Below are 19,698 nucleotides of genomic sequence, written 5' to 3'. Positions count from 1 at the left end.
ACCAAACGAGCCATCGGTGTTTCAGAGTGATTTAGATTGGATACCCTAACAAATTAAAAGAAACGTTCAAGTAAATAAGATAATTTACGTAAAACTAGTCAGACTACAGAGGGGTCTGATGAGAAAATGGTGTGCGAAAATCATTTTATATGCACAATTAACCATTCAACAAATACCATATCAGAGCTTCCCTAACTCTCTTGAAAACTCAGCTATATATCAAATCATGTAATGAAACCAACTACCAGCTGAGCAATCTAATGAATATATTCCAGTTCTTTGGGGACATGAATGGGGGGGCATAATTCTGTTCAACAAACAAAAGAAATCTTTTCATTGGTACACGACGAGCGGACTCGTCGAAGGCCTTTGCTTGGATTTGACTAGTGCACATTGGCAAAGTGTCCTTGAAATTACATACTTTGCCATGTCCGAGAATTCTGCTGCAGCTGCGGCTCTGCATCTGGTTGCTGGTGCTGCCGGAGTGCATCTTCTTCCTTGGTCTCGAGATCTGAACTACTAGATGGCTTTGCTCCTGTGGTGATTAGGTTTTTGAACCAAGCTGCTTGAAATCTAGGAGCACCTCTGTTTGAATTTCCTGCAGACTCGGGAGAAGCTGTGGCGTTATTAGTAACACCCACAAGGAAACGATATGCTACTTTGCTAGCTGTAACAATTTCTGTCTTCGCTTGTCTAAACTGCAACGACCCAAGAAAACTATCAGACATGTAAGCACTGAAGCAACCAAAAGTAATAAGAAATTATTGTAAACCATGGTAACAAGTAACCAAATTTCATGTGATTATGCAAACTATTATTAAAGCCACACCAACAATGAGTTGAATGCCGAACAGAAAGATTGGAGGCAAAGTCAAGCAAGCATGGTTATCCACATCTCATGGAACTCGCCAAAGTATTATCAAAGTAAAGTGAACTGTGAGCTAAGAAGTAGGCCGTGCTAAGACTGTAGGTAACTTTAATTAAACACATCCGTAATGATAGTCTGTTCATGGGATTCTTGGATATGTTTCGGATTATTATGCTGTAAATTGCCCTTTTCCATTTATGATAAAACGTTCACGTAAATATGATATTTAGCATATTAGAAGAACCATTGACCAAACAAAAAAAGCACATTACAAAAACTAGGGTTGGTGCTTGAAACCCATGCACTAAACACATGCCTACAATAAAAACGGCAGCCGAATCATGTATACCATGGTAATAATAAGGATTGTGAAACAAAACTAATACTTCAACAAAAGAAGATCCAATCAACTGACAATGAGACTTCAATAAGCAAAAATGACTCCGAAAGATAAGTTATTCTAAAAGGTTGTACAAGTTATGCATTCTGAAAGTAACTCACCCGTACTGCAGTGTTTCCTGCAACTTCCATAGCAGCATCACCAGCATGCGCAAAACGATTAACCCAACCTGTAAAAGAAGCTATAAGAATACATGCCATGTATCTATTTACAAGACTACATTTTCATATTCAAACGCACAGTTCTTTTATTCTTAAGAAAAAGCTTAAGCTTAGACTTATCAAGTTTGTAACCATAACATTATTATCAATTTTGTAAGTTGACCAAGATTACGACCAAACAACAACCAACTTGCATATCAATAGCGAAGTCACCGAACAAAAGGAATTCACAATAACACAATTAAAATATCTCAATATAACGTTCACCATATATGAAACAGGAACGAAATCACTGACCATTGTACATATAGTCGGTCAAGTAAACACTCAGTTGCAACTTGCATGGCATATAAATCTTTAGTATAGCCAGTAAACCCTACGATCTCACAAAGTTACCTGGAAGCTTTGGCACCCCAAGCCTTTCACAAAGCTCATCACAAAAGTGATTGCAGTTTTTTGATAACAGGTCATACGAATACCCAGGCCACTCTCTACTGAGTTCCCTCAAGATTTGGTTAACCTTGAAGATCGAACAATCTGTTGTCCCAAGGACGATGCTTTCACGATATGTGTACATTGGATTTTTTCCAGAAGGGCAACTAAACACACCAGATCCTTGTTCACAGAACCCAAATGACCATTCATCCTCTCCATAAACCTGTCAAATGAAGCGTAAACAACTTTGATCAGAACTTTTTGCTGACAAAGAAGATACCATATGAAAATAAGTAATTAAACGGAACTACATACAAATCTGTTAATTTTCGAAGTTAAAAGGTCTTATGTAACAAAACAAAGAACCAAACTTTAGTCATTCTTCGTAAAAGAGAGCTTCTTGGCTGACCATGAAATTCAACAATAAGGCACTTCCATCATACCGCGAAACATCTACTAAGGCAACTAAAGCAGTAAATTTCAAAACTGATAAATCGCAAACACAATAATATAGGCAATCTCAATCACCAACAAGATAAACAACTTGTCAAGAAATTTAGTAACTAATTAGCTATACATAACATGTCATTTCTATAATCAATTAACATATACACACACAGAATCAAAGTGAAAATTTCCAATTGCCTAAAAAAACCCAAGATCTCTCTTCCAAATTCACAGCACTCCAAAATTACACTAGCAATACAAAATTTACGTATCTAACTTCACATTACATACATACATACACACACGAGCAAGCGCGAGTACGCGAGAGAGACGAGAGAAAACGAACCTGAACGGCGCTGTGGAAGATGCCGCCGAGGCCGATACCGTCTTTGAAGATCTTGTTGATCTGCAGAATGGTACTATTCGTCTTGTCCGATCCACTATTCGTCACATCGTATATATGCAGCACCACCTCCGCCATGTTCTCCAAATTCTTCACCAAAAACCCTAAATCCCCAACCCAAAACTCTCCCTCCCTCCCTCCTCCCAATTCGAATCACAAACCCTAATCCTCTCTGAAACGAAGCAATTCAATTCAATTCGAACAAAAGCACACCACTTTTCGCTGCCTCACGATTTGAATATTCTCTCGTCTCGATTTGCTCAATTGCTTTTCTCTTTCCTTTCCTTTTCTTTTCCTTTCTCGCTCTAAACTGGTCCAAGTTCTTCAACTTTAGAGAGAGAAAGCGTCTAGAGAGAGAAAGTCTCTGTCTGTGCGGGTGGGTGTGTTTAACAAAAAATCTCAGAAACCGGGTTCGTAAAGTAATTTTCGCGGGCGGAGGGGTAACTCGGACACGAAACAGACCCCGGAAGTTGCGAGAAATTACGGAACTGACAGCCGTTGGCGCAGCCGTCCAGTCTGTCTGCCACTGCGGTGCGCACCTCGGGTTATGATTAGCACGACTTGGATAAGTGGGGCCCACGTGCCCACGCCACGCAATTATTAACGGTAAAAGGCACCGACTGCTTTTTGTCAAATGACCGACCTGCCCTTGTCTTGTTCGAACGAGTGAGTGCTCCCGTGCCCCAAGAAAAGTCTGCACCCGTCGACGTCGGTGATCTGAGATCTTTTCGGCTTTGCGACACAATTGGGCATCCGACGTCGGCTTCGTACTATTCCTCATTGTGTCTTTTATTGTTTTGTCATTTTTTTGTTTACCAACGAAAGTATTATCCACATTATAGGGATGAGAGAGTTGTCTAGGTTTCGTAATGTGTTAGTAGTAATATGGTTCAAATTTATTTTTAGTGATAATTGAATCAAAAATCTCTCACTTACAACTTACAAGTGAAGATAAGTATTAGCACTTGTTAGGATTCCAGTTTTCAGTATTACAGTGACGATATTTTGATCTAATTATGTATTATTGCGTCAAAAAATTAAAGCGTACGAGATAATATTTTTATTATGTAAAATAGTGTCGCAGTGACAATTTAAATTTCGCTCTTCCTTTAGAGCATCTCCAAAAGGAGAAATAACAAAGTTCACATCAGTTATAACAGTATAAAAATAAAAGTGCAAATTCCTATGTGGTACTATGACAGCAATTTCAAATCTATTTTTAGTGATCAGTAAATGGATTTTATAATTTATTTTTTGTTGTAAAAATATTTATAACAATTGTGAAAAGTAAATAATATAATAGATAATAGTTTAAATTTGACATATCAGATGAATAACTAAAAGAAAATAAATAAATAAAAGTGCCGCATAAGCTTTCAAATTTGAATTTTATATTTAAAATTTGACATTAACTTTGAAGATGCTCTTATCTGGTTGAACATATTATTACTCAGCTAGGCTCCTAAATTTGGAATAAACTCTCAAACAAACTTTGTTGAATAATTGTAACCAAGGTATTAAATATCGATGATATCGGAAATATCGGTAGTCCGAAAACACGGAAATATCGATGGAAATATCGGGATAATATCGATATCGATAAAAATAATATGGAAACCACGGAAATTGTAAGAAAAACTTGGAAATTTTTATTGAAACTTTGCAGGATGTTTATTTAGTCGATTATCTATTAGTTTATCATAAAAAATTGGAAGGAAATGCATTGCATGATGGATTTAACATTATCAAGTTGATTATATAGTGAGCTGGCAAACATTGTGAGTGTAGAAAATTATACCATTCCTAAAAGCTGTAAAAGTTGAATTATTTAGATGTTTTTCTTTTCTCACACCGTCACACACCACCTACACATACACATGCGCACACAGGGATCGCACACGCCATCACACACGCACACAGAGACGTCAGTCGTCTCTGGATCCTTCTCTTTTCTCCCTCTCCCTTCTCCCACAAACACACACACAGATCTCTCGAATTCTCGATCCTTCTCTATTCTCCCTTTTCCCACACACACGCACATAGACCTTTCTCGATCCTTCTCCCACATGGCTTTCTCATCCTCCCTCACCTTCCTCCTCGTCGGCGAACCCAGGAACTCTTCGGCGAGTTCTGTTGATCCTTCTCCGCCTTCCTCACCGATCCTACCGACAACAACCCCACATCTGTCGTTGACTCCAGCGACGACCACCATAACCCCCAATTACCCCCAAACCCCAACCTTAACCTCCACAACAACCACCCATTCTCCTCCTCCCTCGGAGCCTGCCCCGCCGGCGCCGCGCTCGCCTCCGTCTCTGTTCCACGTTTGCTTCAACCAAGACCATGCATGTTTTGCCGTGGGGACAAACCACGGGTTCTGGATCTACAACTGCGATCCGTTCTACGAGCTCTTTCGCCGCGACTTCGACAACGGCGGGGGAATCGGCGTCGTTGAGGCGCAGATCTTGGGTCTGAGCCTGGATTACAGAGAGAGATCTGGGTAGCTGGGACGACGCAGCCTCGGCTGCCTTTCTGACAACGGAGCCACGACGACTTTTTTGATAATATCGAATATATCGCGATATTATCGATATTATCGATAATATCACAATATTTTGACGATAATGAGATAGATACATGGGAAAATATCGGTGTCTCTGAAAAACGATAATATCGACGATATATCGCCGATATTATCGATATTTTAGTCATTATTGTAACAGGTCGTCTTCAAAGTGAAATGCTAGTTTTGTAGGCCATAGGTGTCGCATCACTCTTTTTGTATATCAAGTCGAGGATACCCAAAGAATAAATCGTAGTAATTGTCTCTTAATTTTAATTAAATTGAAACAATGATTATTCAACTAAAATTCATTATTATTGGTCCATCAACTCATCAAAATATGTAGTTATGGTCATTTTCGTCGACTTCGTTAGAATTTTGTTAAAATAAGTTATGTTGGAATGACTATTGCTACAATTGGGGTCCCTCAACTCATCAAAACATGTAGATTGGTGGTCCATTTCGTCAACTTAGTCAGAATTTTGTCATAATGAGTTATGTTGGAAGAGTTATTGCTACAATTGGGTTAAAGTTGAGGGACCATTGCTCCAATTGGGTTAAAGTTGAGAGACCATTTCTCCAGTTGAATTAAAGTTAAGGGACCAATAGTAATTTATTTTTATTAGCACTCTACACGTTGTTAATACAGCCCATATGAAAAATTAAGACTCCTTGGAACTCGATTTTAATCTCATTTTGCTCCTTGTAACTCAAAGTCACTTCTTTACTCCCTGAAACTCAAAATTCGTTTCACTTTACCCTCTGGAACTTGATTTTGATCCCAGTTTGCCCATGAAACTTGAAAGCCATCTCTATAAAACTCAAAAATCCCCCCCACATTGCCTTAAATCTATCTTATGTGGAATTGATTTAGGTAAGACAGGCCCATGCTAATCAATTTCTTTTTTTTTTTCATTTCTTCAATTTCTTTTAAAATTAATGTTCTCTGATTGTCGAATGTTGATGCATAATGGAAATTTATAATCAAATTTATTGCACATATATGTTTTAGAAGACGGCCTATAAGTTTTAGGGAGGAGAGAACCCACAAGTCAAAGTGGAACGAATTTTGAGTTTCAGAGAGTAAAGTGATGACTTCTAAGCTACAAGAGGCAAAGTGAGACTAACAAAAAGTTCAAGGAGACATAGCTGAAAATAAGCAAAAAATTAAGGGAATTGTTATTGGCACTTCAAAAATCTCATTCTACACTCAAAACTTTCTATATTTGGAAAGAAAAATACACTTGTGAGGAGTGTAGAATGAGATTTTTGGAGTGCCAATAACACTTCCCAAAATTAATAATAATTTGTGAATCAAATATGAAAAAACCCTAAAAGCACAAACACGTTGATGAAAAAAAATATATTAATTTTGACAAACTACACATAAAATTAAGTTCCGGTTCCCCGTTCATTTGTTGCTTTCGGCATTCAAGAAATTATTTGAATGATGGAATATAAAATTGACTTTATGCAAAGCCATGCTCTAATTGAAGTCGAAGAAATAGGAAGAAAAATGGAGAATGTTGTAAAATTTCCAACTATAATTAAATGTATTATCATTATGGATGTTTGATGATGAAGAAAGTCAATATTTCTTGGCAGGTTGAAATTGGAGCAATGCCATTAGACATATAACCTTTGAATGGGATTTGGAATTGGGTTATAATCTTTCACAAAATGATGCATGTCGCCCCCACAAGGTAACGATATGCCCCTTTCCCAGCTGATACAATTTCTGTCTTGGCTTGCTTCACCTGCAAGCAACAACCCAACAAAAACATCACACGTACAATTATACATAACAAAGTTAATTAACTAAGGACACTTGATAATTATTTCGCACGTGCATGCAGTACACGAACGCATGCATGCACGCAAGCGATAGATCGATAGAAAAAGGGGGACATGTATGGCGGTATGGAAGATACCGCCGAGGCCCATCCTTGAAGATCTTGTTGGTCTTAAGAACCGAGTTGTACTTAAAGCGGAGGAATCAATTCTTCAAGGACGAAGGAATCGATGGTGCCATTTCTTTCTTGCTAAACTTAAAGAGAAAGAACGTGTTCGTGGCTCTTTATTTTTGTGTGTTCATGTATGCAACTACTCAAACCAATAGGATCATCTTCGGATCCTTTTGATACGAATCATGTGGATCCGTGAATCGTGATCGTTCATTGTATATCGTACGGTCAGTTTTTATCAGGTACTGTTTGTGTTTAATTTTAAATAAAAATATTTAAAATGATTTCTGACCGTACAATGTACGATGAATTGACCTGATTCACGGATTCTCAAGATTCTCAAAAAAATAATCCGGCGAGGATCCGGATTCCTACTCTAATCGGTTTTGTACTTAAACGGAGTGTCGTATTTCGGAGACGAAACAGACCCCGGAAGTTTGAGAAAATTACGGAGTTGGCAAGAATCTTTGAGTTGTGAATCTTTTGGGTGAATTGGTTGGAGTCGTGGTGGTCCTATGTGCAAAAATACCCACTATTTATTATAATTACCATAATGCCCTTGTCCTTCCCGTGAACCAGATTTTCACCTTGGCAACAAAATTTGGCATCCAATGTCGTTTTATCAAAGTTTTCAACTTGGATGATGATAGGTCAATCAATATTTTTACGGACCATATCCTTGTGTTTTGTTGAGGATGATTCATATCTAATTCACGTGAAAGTTGCAAAATGATAATTACTTCGATACTTAGTTGAGTGCTTTGTTTGTATCTGCTTTGTTGAGGAATATATCATGTCCAATTCGCGTGAATATTGCAAAATGATAATCAAGTTCAATACTTAATTGAGTGATTTGTTTGACGTTTATTGTCACATGAGATTACAAACTCAGCATGAATGATGCCGAAACCATAATTAAGTTCGATACTTAGTTGAATGACATGATTTTCCACTATCTCTCTCACACCATACATTGGTACTTGGTATTTGCTCAAGCAAACCTAATGCATCACTGAAGACATTGTAGTGCAGAACGGCTAGCTAGCCAGCTAGAAACAAATACATTATTTCTTACACTTCAGACAGCAAACGCCGACGACTCACTTAGTGAGATAAGGTTTTGTTGTTGTTTATTTCAGATAGCAAACATGAGGAGCTTCTGTAATTCCTTCACTTGCATACATTATACAGCAGTACGATAGAAAAAGATAAACATACGACATCTCGACGCGAGGAAGATAGAGCTCAGAAATTCATTACAAAGTTGCGTGGATAATAATCGTGGTAAGAGAAATGAGAAAAGAATGAACAGTGGAAGGAGGGAGAACCTTAGAAAGATGTATACCTGTATGACTTGTCACAGTGGTAGTTGTAAGGTGATCTTGTAAAATTCTTGTATGGTACTATGATCAATATATTGGTGCACAAGCACGGAAGTTATCTGCCATCGTTGGTCATCAATTGAGAAAAAACTAGGCTTGTGTTAATCTCCGAACTACCATTACCATCATTTCCCTCTGTTCTTACATTGGTAGACGGATCTCCAGGAACGATGCTGTTCGTTAGAGGCTCATTGATATCGCAGCCTTGAGGCTGTTCTCCACGCGGTCGAGATTCCTGAAGCTGAAGCGCGTATTCTAAATTCCATAATACATCACCCATGGTTGGCCTATCCGCACCATATTCAGCCAAACATTTCTCTGCCGTTTCTCCAAACTTTTTCAAAGAGCTTGGTTTGATCTTCCCAACAAGGTGGCGATCAATAATTTTCTCGAGCATGCCCTTTTTCTGCCATTCCAATGCCCATTCACCTAGATTCACCTGCTCCCTGTCAACTGAGGGATCCACAGCAGGTCTCGCGCAAAGAACCTCAAAGAGCACAACCCCAAATGAATACACATCTGACTTATCAGTAAGCTGCTGCCTCCGGAAATACTCAGGATCAAGATACCCGAAACTACCTTTCACAGCGGTACTTACATGGGTTTCACTGAGACACGGACCTGATCTTGAAAGACCAAAATCAGCCACCTTAGGTACATAATTCTCATCAAGCAAAATGTTAGTTGATTTAATGTCACGGTGGATGATTCCTTGAGCAAAACCTGTATGAAGGTAGTGAAGACCTCTTGCTGATCCAATGCATATTTCAAGCCGTTGCTTCCAGGATAAAGGTGGAAACCCAGAACCATACAAATGTTTCTTCAACGGCCCCTTTTCCACGTATTCGTAAACTAGGATCATTTCAGACTGTTCTTCACAATACCCAACAAGTGATACAAGGTGGTGGTGGCGAATTTGGGACAAAACCGTTATTTCAGTCTGGAATTCTGGAAGGCCCTGCCTAGATCCAGGCACACCTCTCTTCACGGCAACCTTTGTGTTGTCCTTCAGGACCCCTTTGTAAACCATGCCAAAACCACCAGAGCCTACAATTAGACTTTTATCGAAATTGTTTGTCGCCAACTGTAATTCAGCAAAAGAGATTTTCAGGAAATGATATCCATTTGTGCCTGGAGACACAAGTGTAGTCCTTTCAGACGTTCTACTGTTTGAACTACCTCCATATACGCGTAAAGGTGTCCAAACGGCACTTTCTGCAGGTTGGGGTTTCAGTTTCTTCTTCCTGCGTTTCAAAGCAAGCAGAAATACACCAATTGCAAAACACAGAACAACAAAGCCTCCAACAACTGTGGCCACCAAAATCCATATACTTCTCTTCTTACGCCCAGTTCCAGCCCGTAAATTGGAAGCATTCACCATTTTCATGATCTCCGCCCCATTCAATATAGCATTAATCCTCATGGAACCACTCAGATCAGAAGGACCAACACTGATATCTATCATCCCCGAACTATCTGAATCCACAACAAAATCAATATAGACAGGAGATGCAAGCACGTTGGTTGCCAGCACTGATAGATCAACATCTCTATACGCAGCATACCCGTTGATATACACATTAAAGTACAACAAGTTAAGTGCAGGACTAACAATGTCACAGAAGTGCAACCTAACCAAATGCCCGGAATTCGTATTCACGGGAAATTTCCATGTGAGATTAAACTTTGCACCTGTAATTGCCTTATCCGTATTCATCTCCTGGGCAGTCATATATACATTATCCGGGGCAATCTCTCGAGTTGCACCGCTCCCCTGATAATTCGGAGTATGCGTGGTGGAAGCGCGCTTCGCAGCCGATTTCAGAACAAGATAATCGACATCAGGGACCCAATCCCTCCACAAAGTATCATTAAAAGGTGTCAATTTCGAACCTCCAACATTAATCCTATAAAGGGTCTCTAAAACTTGTGAAGAAAGATTCTTGTATTCGACAACATTCGCACCCACCAATTTAGCACCGTAATCAAGAACAAGATCCTCAGGAGCTGTAAAAACTTCAATTGCATTTACATAGCAAAACCCAGAATCGCCCACAGGCGCAAACACAATTTCAACCACATCTGCATCAATTCTCATCACAAACTCTCTAATCACAGAGTCCCTAACATGTAATTCTCTCAACAGAACAAACCCATCAACTGAAACGCTAAAGTTTGCAGCTTTCAAGTCAAAACCCTGAGCTACAAACGGCGAGAAGTGAAAACGTACCAAGTGGGTCCCGGATTTCTTGATGCTGAAGGTGTAGCTCGAAGCCCTGGTGAAAACTCTGGCCGTGCGGTAGAGGGCGGGCGAACTCGGAGATGGGTTTCGGTCGGTGAGCGAAATGGATCCCGCCGCTCCGGGTTCGTAAGGGTCCGCCGAGAAGACCCTGTTGAAGACGGAGGCGTTGGAGGGTGAGCCGCAGTTGATGAGGTAGTTATCGGAGGGAGTGAAGGAGGCCGAGAAGTGGAGGAGAGAGAGCAGGGTTAGAGAGAGAAAGTGGAGGTTAACGGCGTCCATGGAAGGTGGCTGGAGCTCATGCGAGAGTGAGGATGAGTTGGAGGAACAGAGTCACAGTGGAGTCTGACTAAAGTGGAAGTGTGACACGAATGGAGGCGTTCTGTTTGAAAATGTTTATATTATATTCAAGATTTTTCCGGACCTAACTGGATGACATGTTTTCTTCTCTTTTGACATTTTTGGCCAAAGTGGGTACAAGAATTACAGGACTTCCAGAATCCGGCAGGAATGCTGATGAGCTGCATTTTGCTGAATAATGCCAAAGGGCCCCATAAAAACTCTGTGCTTATAGATCGCACGAGTGGTTAAATAAAGACAATATCTATGCTTTAGCGGTGGACAATGGCCCGTCTCTCAGAAACTTTAACTATATATTCTTTTTCTCATGATTTAACATAGCAATGCTGCGATTTTCAAAACAAATTTTTATGTTGTACTTAAATTTTTCTGTTTAAAATCTTTGATGAGAAAACTTGCGAGATTCTACCGTGTAACCGAAACAACATCCAATTTTTTCTGCTATCACGTGATATGCATAAATTTGAGTGTTATGGATAGAGATTAGAGAGCAAGATGTGCTCCAAAGTCAACAAATAATAGAGAGTTAATTAAAAACAGCTTAGATCCAAGGCATTGAAAAGCATTGATGCATGCCAGCTCAATGGAGATGGTGTGTTACGTTAGTGTATTTTTCACCATTGCCTAAAGTCCCTACCTTTCGTATGCTTAATAAAAGTATTTCTTTTAGGTCCATAGAAATTAAGGTGTGAAAAAATACACCGCACGCGTCCTAATATAGGACTAGGATCATCTGGATGTTTTAGTTTTTTATCCCCTGCAATACTGTGCCAGGGTTCTTGTTCATCCAACAAGATCCGAGAAAAATTAAAGATGTGGCAATCCTTTAGCTGTCAGATATTGTTGGATGGACAAGATCAAAATCTTCATAGTTTGCGCAAGGAAAAAAACGCTCATTATTTTTCAAAATATACTTTAAAACAATAATAATATTTAAAATAAGTAAAATTAAAAAAAAAAGTATAATAATAATAATAAATAAATAATTCAATTGTCACATGCACGCATGTGACAAAAGATTAGTATATCTATAAAGCCAAAAGACAAAAATGGTTGATCATTCATAATTTCAAAAAATACCCCTCTCTAATTAGGACAATTTAATTTAAAAAAAAAAATCTAAACTAACGGAATAAAACTACCCACGTAATAGGCAACTTTTCCTTTTAATTTTTTTAAATAAAAATATGAAAAAATATTTAAAACAAAAATAAAAAAATAACATCTGAAAAAGTAAATTACCGCACGCGTGAATGTTTAACAAGATGCTAGTGTGCTAACTAAAAAAGTTTCCAAATTTCGAACGTTATTCAATCACAGAGTGATTGGTGGTGGACCAAATTGTTGAAATTTGGATTGAGGTTGGTGGGTTGAAGTCGTTTTCTTAAGGACATTGCAATTCATAAATTGACACCTCTCACAAATAGAGCATCAAAATTTGGCTTTGCCTTACAAATTATCACTAATTTACAAAGAAAAAAAACTTGCTTAAAAGTACTAATTATAATTTTATAAGATCACAATAACACAACTATTGCTCCTTAGATGATGTCAATCATCACTAGAGACTGTTTTGGCCACATTTTGTATTGTGCCAATATAGTTTTACTTAATTTAACTCGTTTTTCTCATTACATTAGAAATACTTATTCATATTTTGAGAAATCACCCAATATCCTTAAAGGATACTTATACATAATTTTCAATTCGTCATATAAAACAAAATCTTAACCGATTTGTCATATTAATTCTTTTGAAATCATCATTGGTTATCTCACTCTAACTCTGTTAAGTTTTAAATTCAAAATAAGTCATGTGATTATGTTTAGGGCTATTTCAGACTTTTTGAGCATCTTTTCACAAGTTTTTTTATTTTTATTTTATATTAAATACAAGATATATTTACATTAGGATAGGAGAATATATTGGTTTGGGACTTTTGACCCCCTTTTTATAAGTTATCTACTTCTCTTTGGTATGAACCAAACGATTTTGGCTAGTAGAAAAAATATGTCGCATTCGTTTTAAATTTTTTTTATGACATTAGGCTCACTTCAATGCCGTTAATCATGTTAGAATTGAAATGTCCGAAATACCTTTGAAATTTCATAACATGACTTATTTTGGAAGAAAAATATTATGAAGTTAGGATGAGATGACAAAATAATAATTTCGAAAAATTAATATAATAAATCAGTTAAATTATAGTTCATATAACAAATTGAAAAAAAAAACGTACAAGTTCATGTGTCTTTCAAAAATTTTCTATTTTACTTATTAATCACAACGACGTCGTTTATCTTATGCTGTTCTACTTCTATGACTCCTACATTCGCACCCGGAGCATCAGCCCAGCTTCCCTGCGCCGCATCCTATCTCGCCATATGATAATCTTCGACTCTCTCTCTCTGCGACGGCCGGCCGGCCGGATTGCTTTTGATAACTCCCGCAGGATTGCTTTGGATAACTCCCGCAGGTACCAAATTCTCTCAAAAAGTATCAATCTTTTAAATTTCCGATGCTGTACATAGGGGTTCGTCTCAGATCAATGTGTAATTTAGCTTCCCTTACCTGGTAATCTCCAAAATCTTGTAATTAGGGTTTCATATCAGGTCAACTAAAGGGGCTCTTACTGTTATTATAAATTTATTTACTTGCAGGTGCACGAAGCGTGACTCTGGTAAATTCCCGAAGATTCTTATATACTTGTTGAGTGCTGGAACTTGAAGTTGAACTGTCATCATATTCCCCTTTCACTGCAATGGTAAATTTATTTTCCAAGCCTTTTTATTTTTCTTAAACTTTTGCAGCCTGTATGTTTAGAAACCATTTTCCTGTTGAGATATGTAACGTATGATTACATGGTAAATTTACGATGCATGGACACGGTGGTATCCCTCGTATCCCCATGTCATGTCGTGTCACATCCCCGTGTTTGTGTCTGTGTCCATGCACCGTAGGTTTTCTGTACTTGTGCTGATTGTTTCTGCCTTTTGGTTATTGCATTGTTGGATTTTTTAGTCTTGGTAGTTTTTAGAGCTGGAAATTGAACCTTTGAGAGGGATGGAGGGAGGGAAAGAGAGGGGGTAATTTGATGAATTGAAAAAGACTGTTTCTTTACGCTCTTGCAAGCTCTATCAAATGCAAGGCTACTTAAATGCAAAGGATTTGTCCATCTTTTTATTTCCTGTGGTACCTGCTATTTGATATGTCTTGGTGATTGTGTATGTTTGTGTGGGTTGGGGGAGATATGTATCTTTGAAGCCCCTGTTTGGGGCTACTTATGGTGATTGGTGACTCTGAAAATGGCCCTTGATTTTGTCGTTTTCTGTATGAACTGTAGACCTGAATTATGGGCCATTAGACCACTCAAAGGTGATAGGATTTTTGTATCTGCGTAACCAAGGTTTTTGCTTTGGCACTTTTTATGGCCTGAACAAATCTTTTGCACGGGAGTCTCCTTGAAAGAGATTGCTTTATGAAGTAAAAAGAGAATATAAAGTGATTACTTATTGTCCCATTATTGAAAACCATTGGTATGAACATACTATACAATCTGATCTACCTGCTGAAGTACAGCGTTACGGAATGTGGTGATGACTAATGCAGGATCCTAATGGTTCTTTTGATGAAAAGAGTGAAAGTAGAATCTACATTGGTAACCTTGATCTGAGAATAACGGAGTAAGTAAACCTTTGGAGTTGAATCTTTGTTGCTCTAGTCTAGTACTATGAGGCTATGATACTTCATATAGATCCTGCTCTTGCATTTTCTAGGGCTGCTCTAATTAAGATGTTTTCTCCGTTTGGGAAGATTATAACCGAGGACTTTCTGTGGCACACACGTGGCCGAAAGCGCGGAGAGCCACGGGGTTTTGCTTTCATCTAGTATAGCAGCAAGATCTTGGAGACTTGGTGCAAGGAATTGCTCAGACGGAGAAGTTATTTATAGGAGGAGATTTAAATGGACACGTGGGCAGGGAGACAGGCAACTATGGAGGTTTTCATGGTGGCCATGGTTTTGGGGAGAGAAACGAGGATGGGGAAGCTATCTTGAATTTTGCAATGGCATATGATCTCTTCTTAGCCAACACCTTCTTTAAGAAGAGAGAAGAACATGTGATCACCTACAAGAGTGGGTCGTCAAAAACACAAATAGATTTTCTTCTAATGAGGAAAGGGGATCGTATAACTTGTAAGGATTGCAAAGTTATACCAGGAGAGAGCGTGGCTAATCAACATCGCTTGTTGGTGATGGATGTACATATCAAAAGAGTAAGACAAAAGAACAAGACTTGGAAGTGCCCAAGGACTAGATGGTGGAATCTAAAAGAAGAAAAACAAGCCATTTTCAAAGAGAAGGTAATCACCCAATGTGTGTGGGATAGAGAGGGGGAAGCTAGCCAAATGTGGGATTCCATGGCTAGTTGTATCCGAAAAGTAGCAAAAGAGGTATTAGGAGAGTCCAAGGGCTTTGCCCCACACCAAAAGGAATCTTGGTGGTGGAATGAGGAGGTACAAACAAAGGTGAAGGCTAAGAAGGAATGTTGTAAAGCCTTATACAAGGAGAGGACTGATGAAAATGGTGAAAGGTATAGAAAAGCGAAGCAAGAGGCGAAGAAAGCTGTCAGAGAAGCTAAGTTAGCGGCTTACGACGATATGTATAAACGACTAGATACCAAAGAAGGAGAGTTGGATATCTATAAACTATCTAGAGCAAGGGAAAAGAAGACAAGGGACCTAAACCAAGTGAGGTGCATCAAGGATGAGGATGGAAAGGTTCTTGCTACAGAGAACGCGGTTAAAGACAGATGGAGAGGTTATTTTCATAATCTTTTCAATGAAGGACATGAAGTGAGTGCTTCTTTAGGGGAGTTGAGTAACTCAGAAGAGTGTAGAAACTACTCTTTTTATCGTCGAATCCGGAAGGAAGAAGTGGTTGTAGCTTTGAAGAAGATGAAGCATAAAAAAGCAATAGGCCCAGACGATATACCAATCGAAGTGTGGAAACTTGTGGGAGAGACAGGTATAACATGGCTCACTGACCTTTTCAATAGGATTTTGAAAACGAAGAAGATGCCAAATGAGTGGCGAATGAGCACTTTGGTGCCTATCTACAAGAATAAGGGCGACGTACAAAATTGCATGAACTATAGGGGTATTAAGCTAATGAGTCATACAATGAAGCTCTGGGAGAGAGTCATTGAGCATAGATTGAGGCAAGAGACACGGGTTTCGGACAACCAATTCGGGTTCATGCCAGGGCGCTCAACCATGGAGGCAATCTATCTCTTACGAAGATTGATGGAAAGATATAGAGATGGGAAAAAGGATTTACACATGGTCTTTATAGATTTGGAAAAAGCGTATGATAGGGTCCCAAGAGACATTCTTTGGAGGATTTTAGAGAAGAAAGGAGTACGAGTAGCATATATCCAAGCTATAAAGGATATGTATGAAGGAGCAAAGACTGCCGTAAGAACTCATGAAGGACAAACCGAAAGCTTTCCCATAACTGTAGGATTACATCAAGGCTCATCCTTAAGTCCTTACCTTTTTGCGTTGGTAATGGATGAGTTAACACGACATATTCAAGATGATATTCCTTGGTGTATGCTTTTCGCAGACGATATAGTGTTGATAGATGAAACTCAGGAAGGGGTAAATGCAAAGCTTAACCTTTGGAGAGAAGTGTTGGAATCTAAAGGTCTTCGCCTAAGCCGATCAAAGACAGAATATATGGAGTGCAAGTTCAGTGCAAATGGAGGCCAAAACGAGTTAGGGGTGAGGATCGGAGATCAAGAAATACCAAAGAGCGACCGTTTTCGTTACCTAGGATCTATCTTGCAAAAGAACGGAGAATTAGATGGAGATCTCAACCATAGAATACAAGCTGGATGGATGAAGTGGAAGAGTGCATCCGGCGTGTTGTGTGACCGCCGTATGCCACTGAAGCTCAAGGGAAAATTTTATAGGACGGCAATAAGGCCGGCGATGCTGTATGGCACAGAATGTTGGGCGGTGAAACATCAACACGTACACAAAATGGGTGTAGCGGAGATGAGGATGCTTCGTTGGATGTGTGGGCACACGAGAAAGGATAAGATTAGGAATGAGGATATCCGGGGTAAAGTAGGAGTAGCCGAAATTGAAGGAAAGATGAGAGAAAATCGGTTACGGTGGTTTGGACATGTGCAAAGAAGGCCTACTGACGTTCCGATTAGAAGATGCGACTATGGGACAGAGGTTCAGGGCCGAAGGGGTAGAGGAAGACCTAGGAAAACTTTGGAAGAGACTCTAAGAAAAGACTTAGAGTACTTGGATCTAACGAAGGACATGACACAGGATCGAGCACAATGGCGTTCTAAGATTCATATAGCCGATCCCACTCAGTGACTTGGATTTTCCAAGTCTCCAACCGAGAAGTTTTCCTCACTCGGGAAATTAAGGGAACACTACCCCAACCTACATGCTCCACTCAGAAAGCTTCAACATACAAGCTTTAACAAAAGAAAATTCAAAGAACTTAGCGAAGAAGGCTTTGGTGTATTTAACACAATACGTTGAAATGAAGGAAAGCTTATTTATTGATATCCCCGATAAGCTACAAATATGTACATATACATGAGTCAAAATAAGCACACAAGAGGGAGCCTTCACAAAGGTTGCTTAGGAGAAGTCTCAGCAGTCGGTAGAGCCCCAGAAAGAGAAGGCACCGGAGGGGGATCATTTGGAGCCTCAGTACTGGACAGAACCCTAGAAGGAGGAGGCATCAGAGGTTGATCATTTGGAGCTTCATTACGCGGTACAGCCCCAGAAGACGAAGGCAATAAATGCCTTTGGAACAAACCCACAAATCTCTGATGATCAAGTAAAACCTGACCATCAGTTTCCTTCATCTGGTCAAGCTTCCTCTTCATGTTTGTAGCATAGTCATGTGCGAGCCGGTGCAACTGTTTATTCTCATGCTTGAGCCCTCTAATCTCCTGTTTGAGACTCATCACTTCAGCCGCCAATGATTCAACTTGGCGGGTTCGAGCAAATAGGCGTTGGGCCATATTAGACACAGAACCTGCACACTGAACACTGAGAGCCAGCGAATCCTTAACAGCTAACTCATCAGACCGTTTGGAAAGTAGTCTGTTATCTTTGGGAGTGAGAAGGTTCCTGGCCACCACCGCAGCGGTCATATCATTCTTCATCACGGAATCCCCAACGGTAAGAGGACCAGTAGGGGAGACGAAGGATGGGCGCCATATGTTGTCTGGAGAAGGCGGGGCTGCCTCTTCAACAAGGTTCAAGTCAAAACGACGGTCGGAGGGGCCAGACATTTTCAAAGGTGTTGAAGAGAGAAGAGGTCGGACAAATCAAGATCTTAGAAGTGCAAGAATGAAGCTTCTACTGGTGGAGATTCAAGTGTGCTTTGGAACTTAATGCCAGCCCCTATAAAAATCTGCACTCGACGAAGCTTCAGAAATCGAAGAGGCGCCTGCTCAGAAATCGAAGAGGCGTTTGCTTTCTCAAAAGCTGGGCTGCTTAGAGATCACGAGGGTTGATCTCAGAAATCGAAGAGGCGTTTGCTTTCTCAAAAGTTGGGCTGCTCAAAGACCACGAAGGCCGATCTCAAAAATCGAAGAGGCGCTCGCTTTCTCAAAAGCTGGGCTCCCCAGAGACCACGAGGGCCGATCTTAGAAATCGAAGAGGCACCTACTTTTCCAGCCTTTTCTAGCCTTGTCAGCACCTGTCACACGCACACTCAGTTTTGCGGAAATTATGGGCATTCTGTCAAAGACTTCTGGGGAAGTAGAAAACACATGAATCTTACTGTTCAATCACCCACTTCCCATACGCAACAATAGCTCATGGGTACCACAAATAACTTTGCCAAAGTTCTCTGCCAAAGTTGAGCACGTGAAGCTTGCAGCTCCCACTACATCGCTCTGACCAAGAAGGGTAAAAGAATAGCAAAGAAACAGCACTAACAAAGTTTAGACCCATAAATTTTGACGGTCTAGCTACCATATTATTACCCACAAGGGTAAAGGAACAGTACCACTGCTGGATAATTGGAAAGTCTCTGTGTGTCAACCTCTGTGCTTCGTGGCAAGGTAGACTAGCAAACATGCCCAACCTTTACTCACATTCGAGAAAACACTCCCAATAAGATTGCTTGCTCCAAAATCGAAGAGGCACCGTCCTCCGAATCTCGAGAGCCAGACTCCCAACATGACTACTTTCTTAAAAATCGAAGAGAGGGTAAAGGAACAGTACCATTGCTGGATAATTGGAAAGTCCCTGTGTGTCAACCTCTGTGCTTCGTGGCAAGGTAGACTAGCAAACATGCCCAACCTTTACTCACATTCGAGAAAACACTCCCAACAAGATTGCTTGCTCCAAAATCGAAGAGGCACCGCCCTCCGAATCTCGAGAGCCAGACTCCCAACATGATTACTTTCTCAAAAATCGAAGAGACACTG

The 19,698-nt window shown here is 39.7% G+C and overlaps 2 protein-coding genes and 1 long non-coding RNA gene across 5 annotated transcripts; 1 reads left to right on the top strand and 2 right to left on the bottom strand.

Moving 5' to 3' along the window:
• Positions 1-132: 132 nt before the first annotated feature.
• On the bottom strand, positions 133-3,203 carry LOC126628632 (deSI-like protein At4g17486). The gene is made up of 4 exons (XM_050298394.1): positions 2,658-3,203; positions 1,826-2,087; positions 1,370-1,437; positions 133-698 (listed from the first exon to the last, which is right to left on the bottom strand). The coding sequence occupies exons 1-4, from the start codon at positions 2,790-2,792 to the stop codon at positions 414-416; spliced, it is 750 nt and encodes a 249-aa protein (XP_050154351.1). The 5' UTR covers positions 2,793-3,203; the 3' UTR covers positions 133-413.
• Positions 3,204-8,268: 5,065 nt separating this feature from the next.
• LOC126629794 (probable receptor-like protein kinase At5g24010) lies at positions 8,269-11,484 on the bottom strand. Its single transcript, XM_050299938.1, has one exon. The coding sequence runs from the start codon at positions 11,142-11,144 to the stop codon at positions 8,679-8,681; it is 2,466 nt and encodes an 821-aa protein (XP_050155895.1). The 5' UTR covers positions 11,145-11,484; the 3' UTR covers positions 8,269-8,678.
• Positions 11,485-13,519: 2,035 nt separating this feature from the next.
• On the top strand, positions 13,520-15,119 carry LOC126630669 (uncharacterized). 3 transcript variants are annotated; one of them, XR_007626071.1, is made up of 4 exons: positions 13,520-13,698; positions 13,883-13,986; positions 14,832-14,905; positions 14,999-15,119. It is a non-coding gene; the product is annotated as an uncharacterized LOC126630669 (long non-coding RNA). The 3 variants fall into 3 exon arrangements; XR_007626070.1 differs by having other exon boundaries at positions 13,522-13,698; positions 14,832-15,119; XR_007626072.1 differs by lacking the exon at positions 13,520-13,698 and adding an exon at positions 13,705-13,796 and having other exon boundaries at positions 14,832-15,119.
• The last annotated feature ends 4,579 nt before the right edge of the window (positions 15,120-19,698 follow it).

The sequence above is a fragment of the Malus sylvestris genome, chromosome 7, assembly GCF_916048215.2.
Source record: "Malus sylvestris chromosome 7, drMalSylv7.2, whole genome shotgun sequence".
Lineage (NCBI taxonomy): Eukaryota > Viridiplantae > Streptophyta > Magnoliopsida > Rosales > Rosaceae > Malus > Malus sylvestris.
This window is presented reverse-complemented; position numbering and strand designations above follow the sequence as displayed.

Coding starts and splice junctions, on each gene's coding strand:
- LOC126628632 (XM_050298394.1), bottom strand. CDS start 2,792: ATGGCGGAGGTGGTGCTGCATATATACGATGTGACGAATAGTGGATCG. Junction 2,088..2,657: donor TCTTCCACAGCGCCGTTCAG/GTTCGTTTTCTC, acceptor TTCATTTGACAG/GTTTATGGAGAGGATGAATG. Junction 1,438..1,825: donor TGGGGTGCCAAAGCTTCCAG/GTAACTTTGTGA, acceptor CTTCTTTTACAG/GTTGGGTTAATCGTTTTGCG.
- LOC126629794 (XM_050299938.1), bottom strand. CDS start 11,144: ATGGACGCCGTTAACCTCCACTTTCTCTCTCTAACCCTGCTCTCTCTC.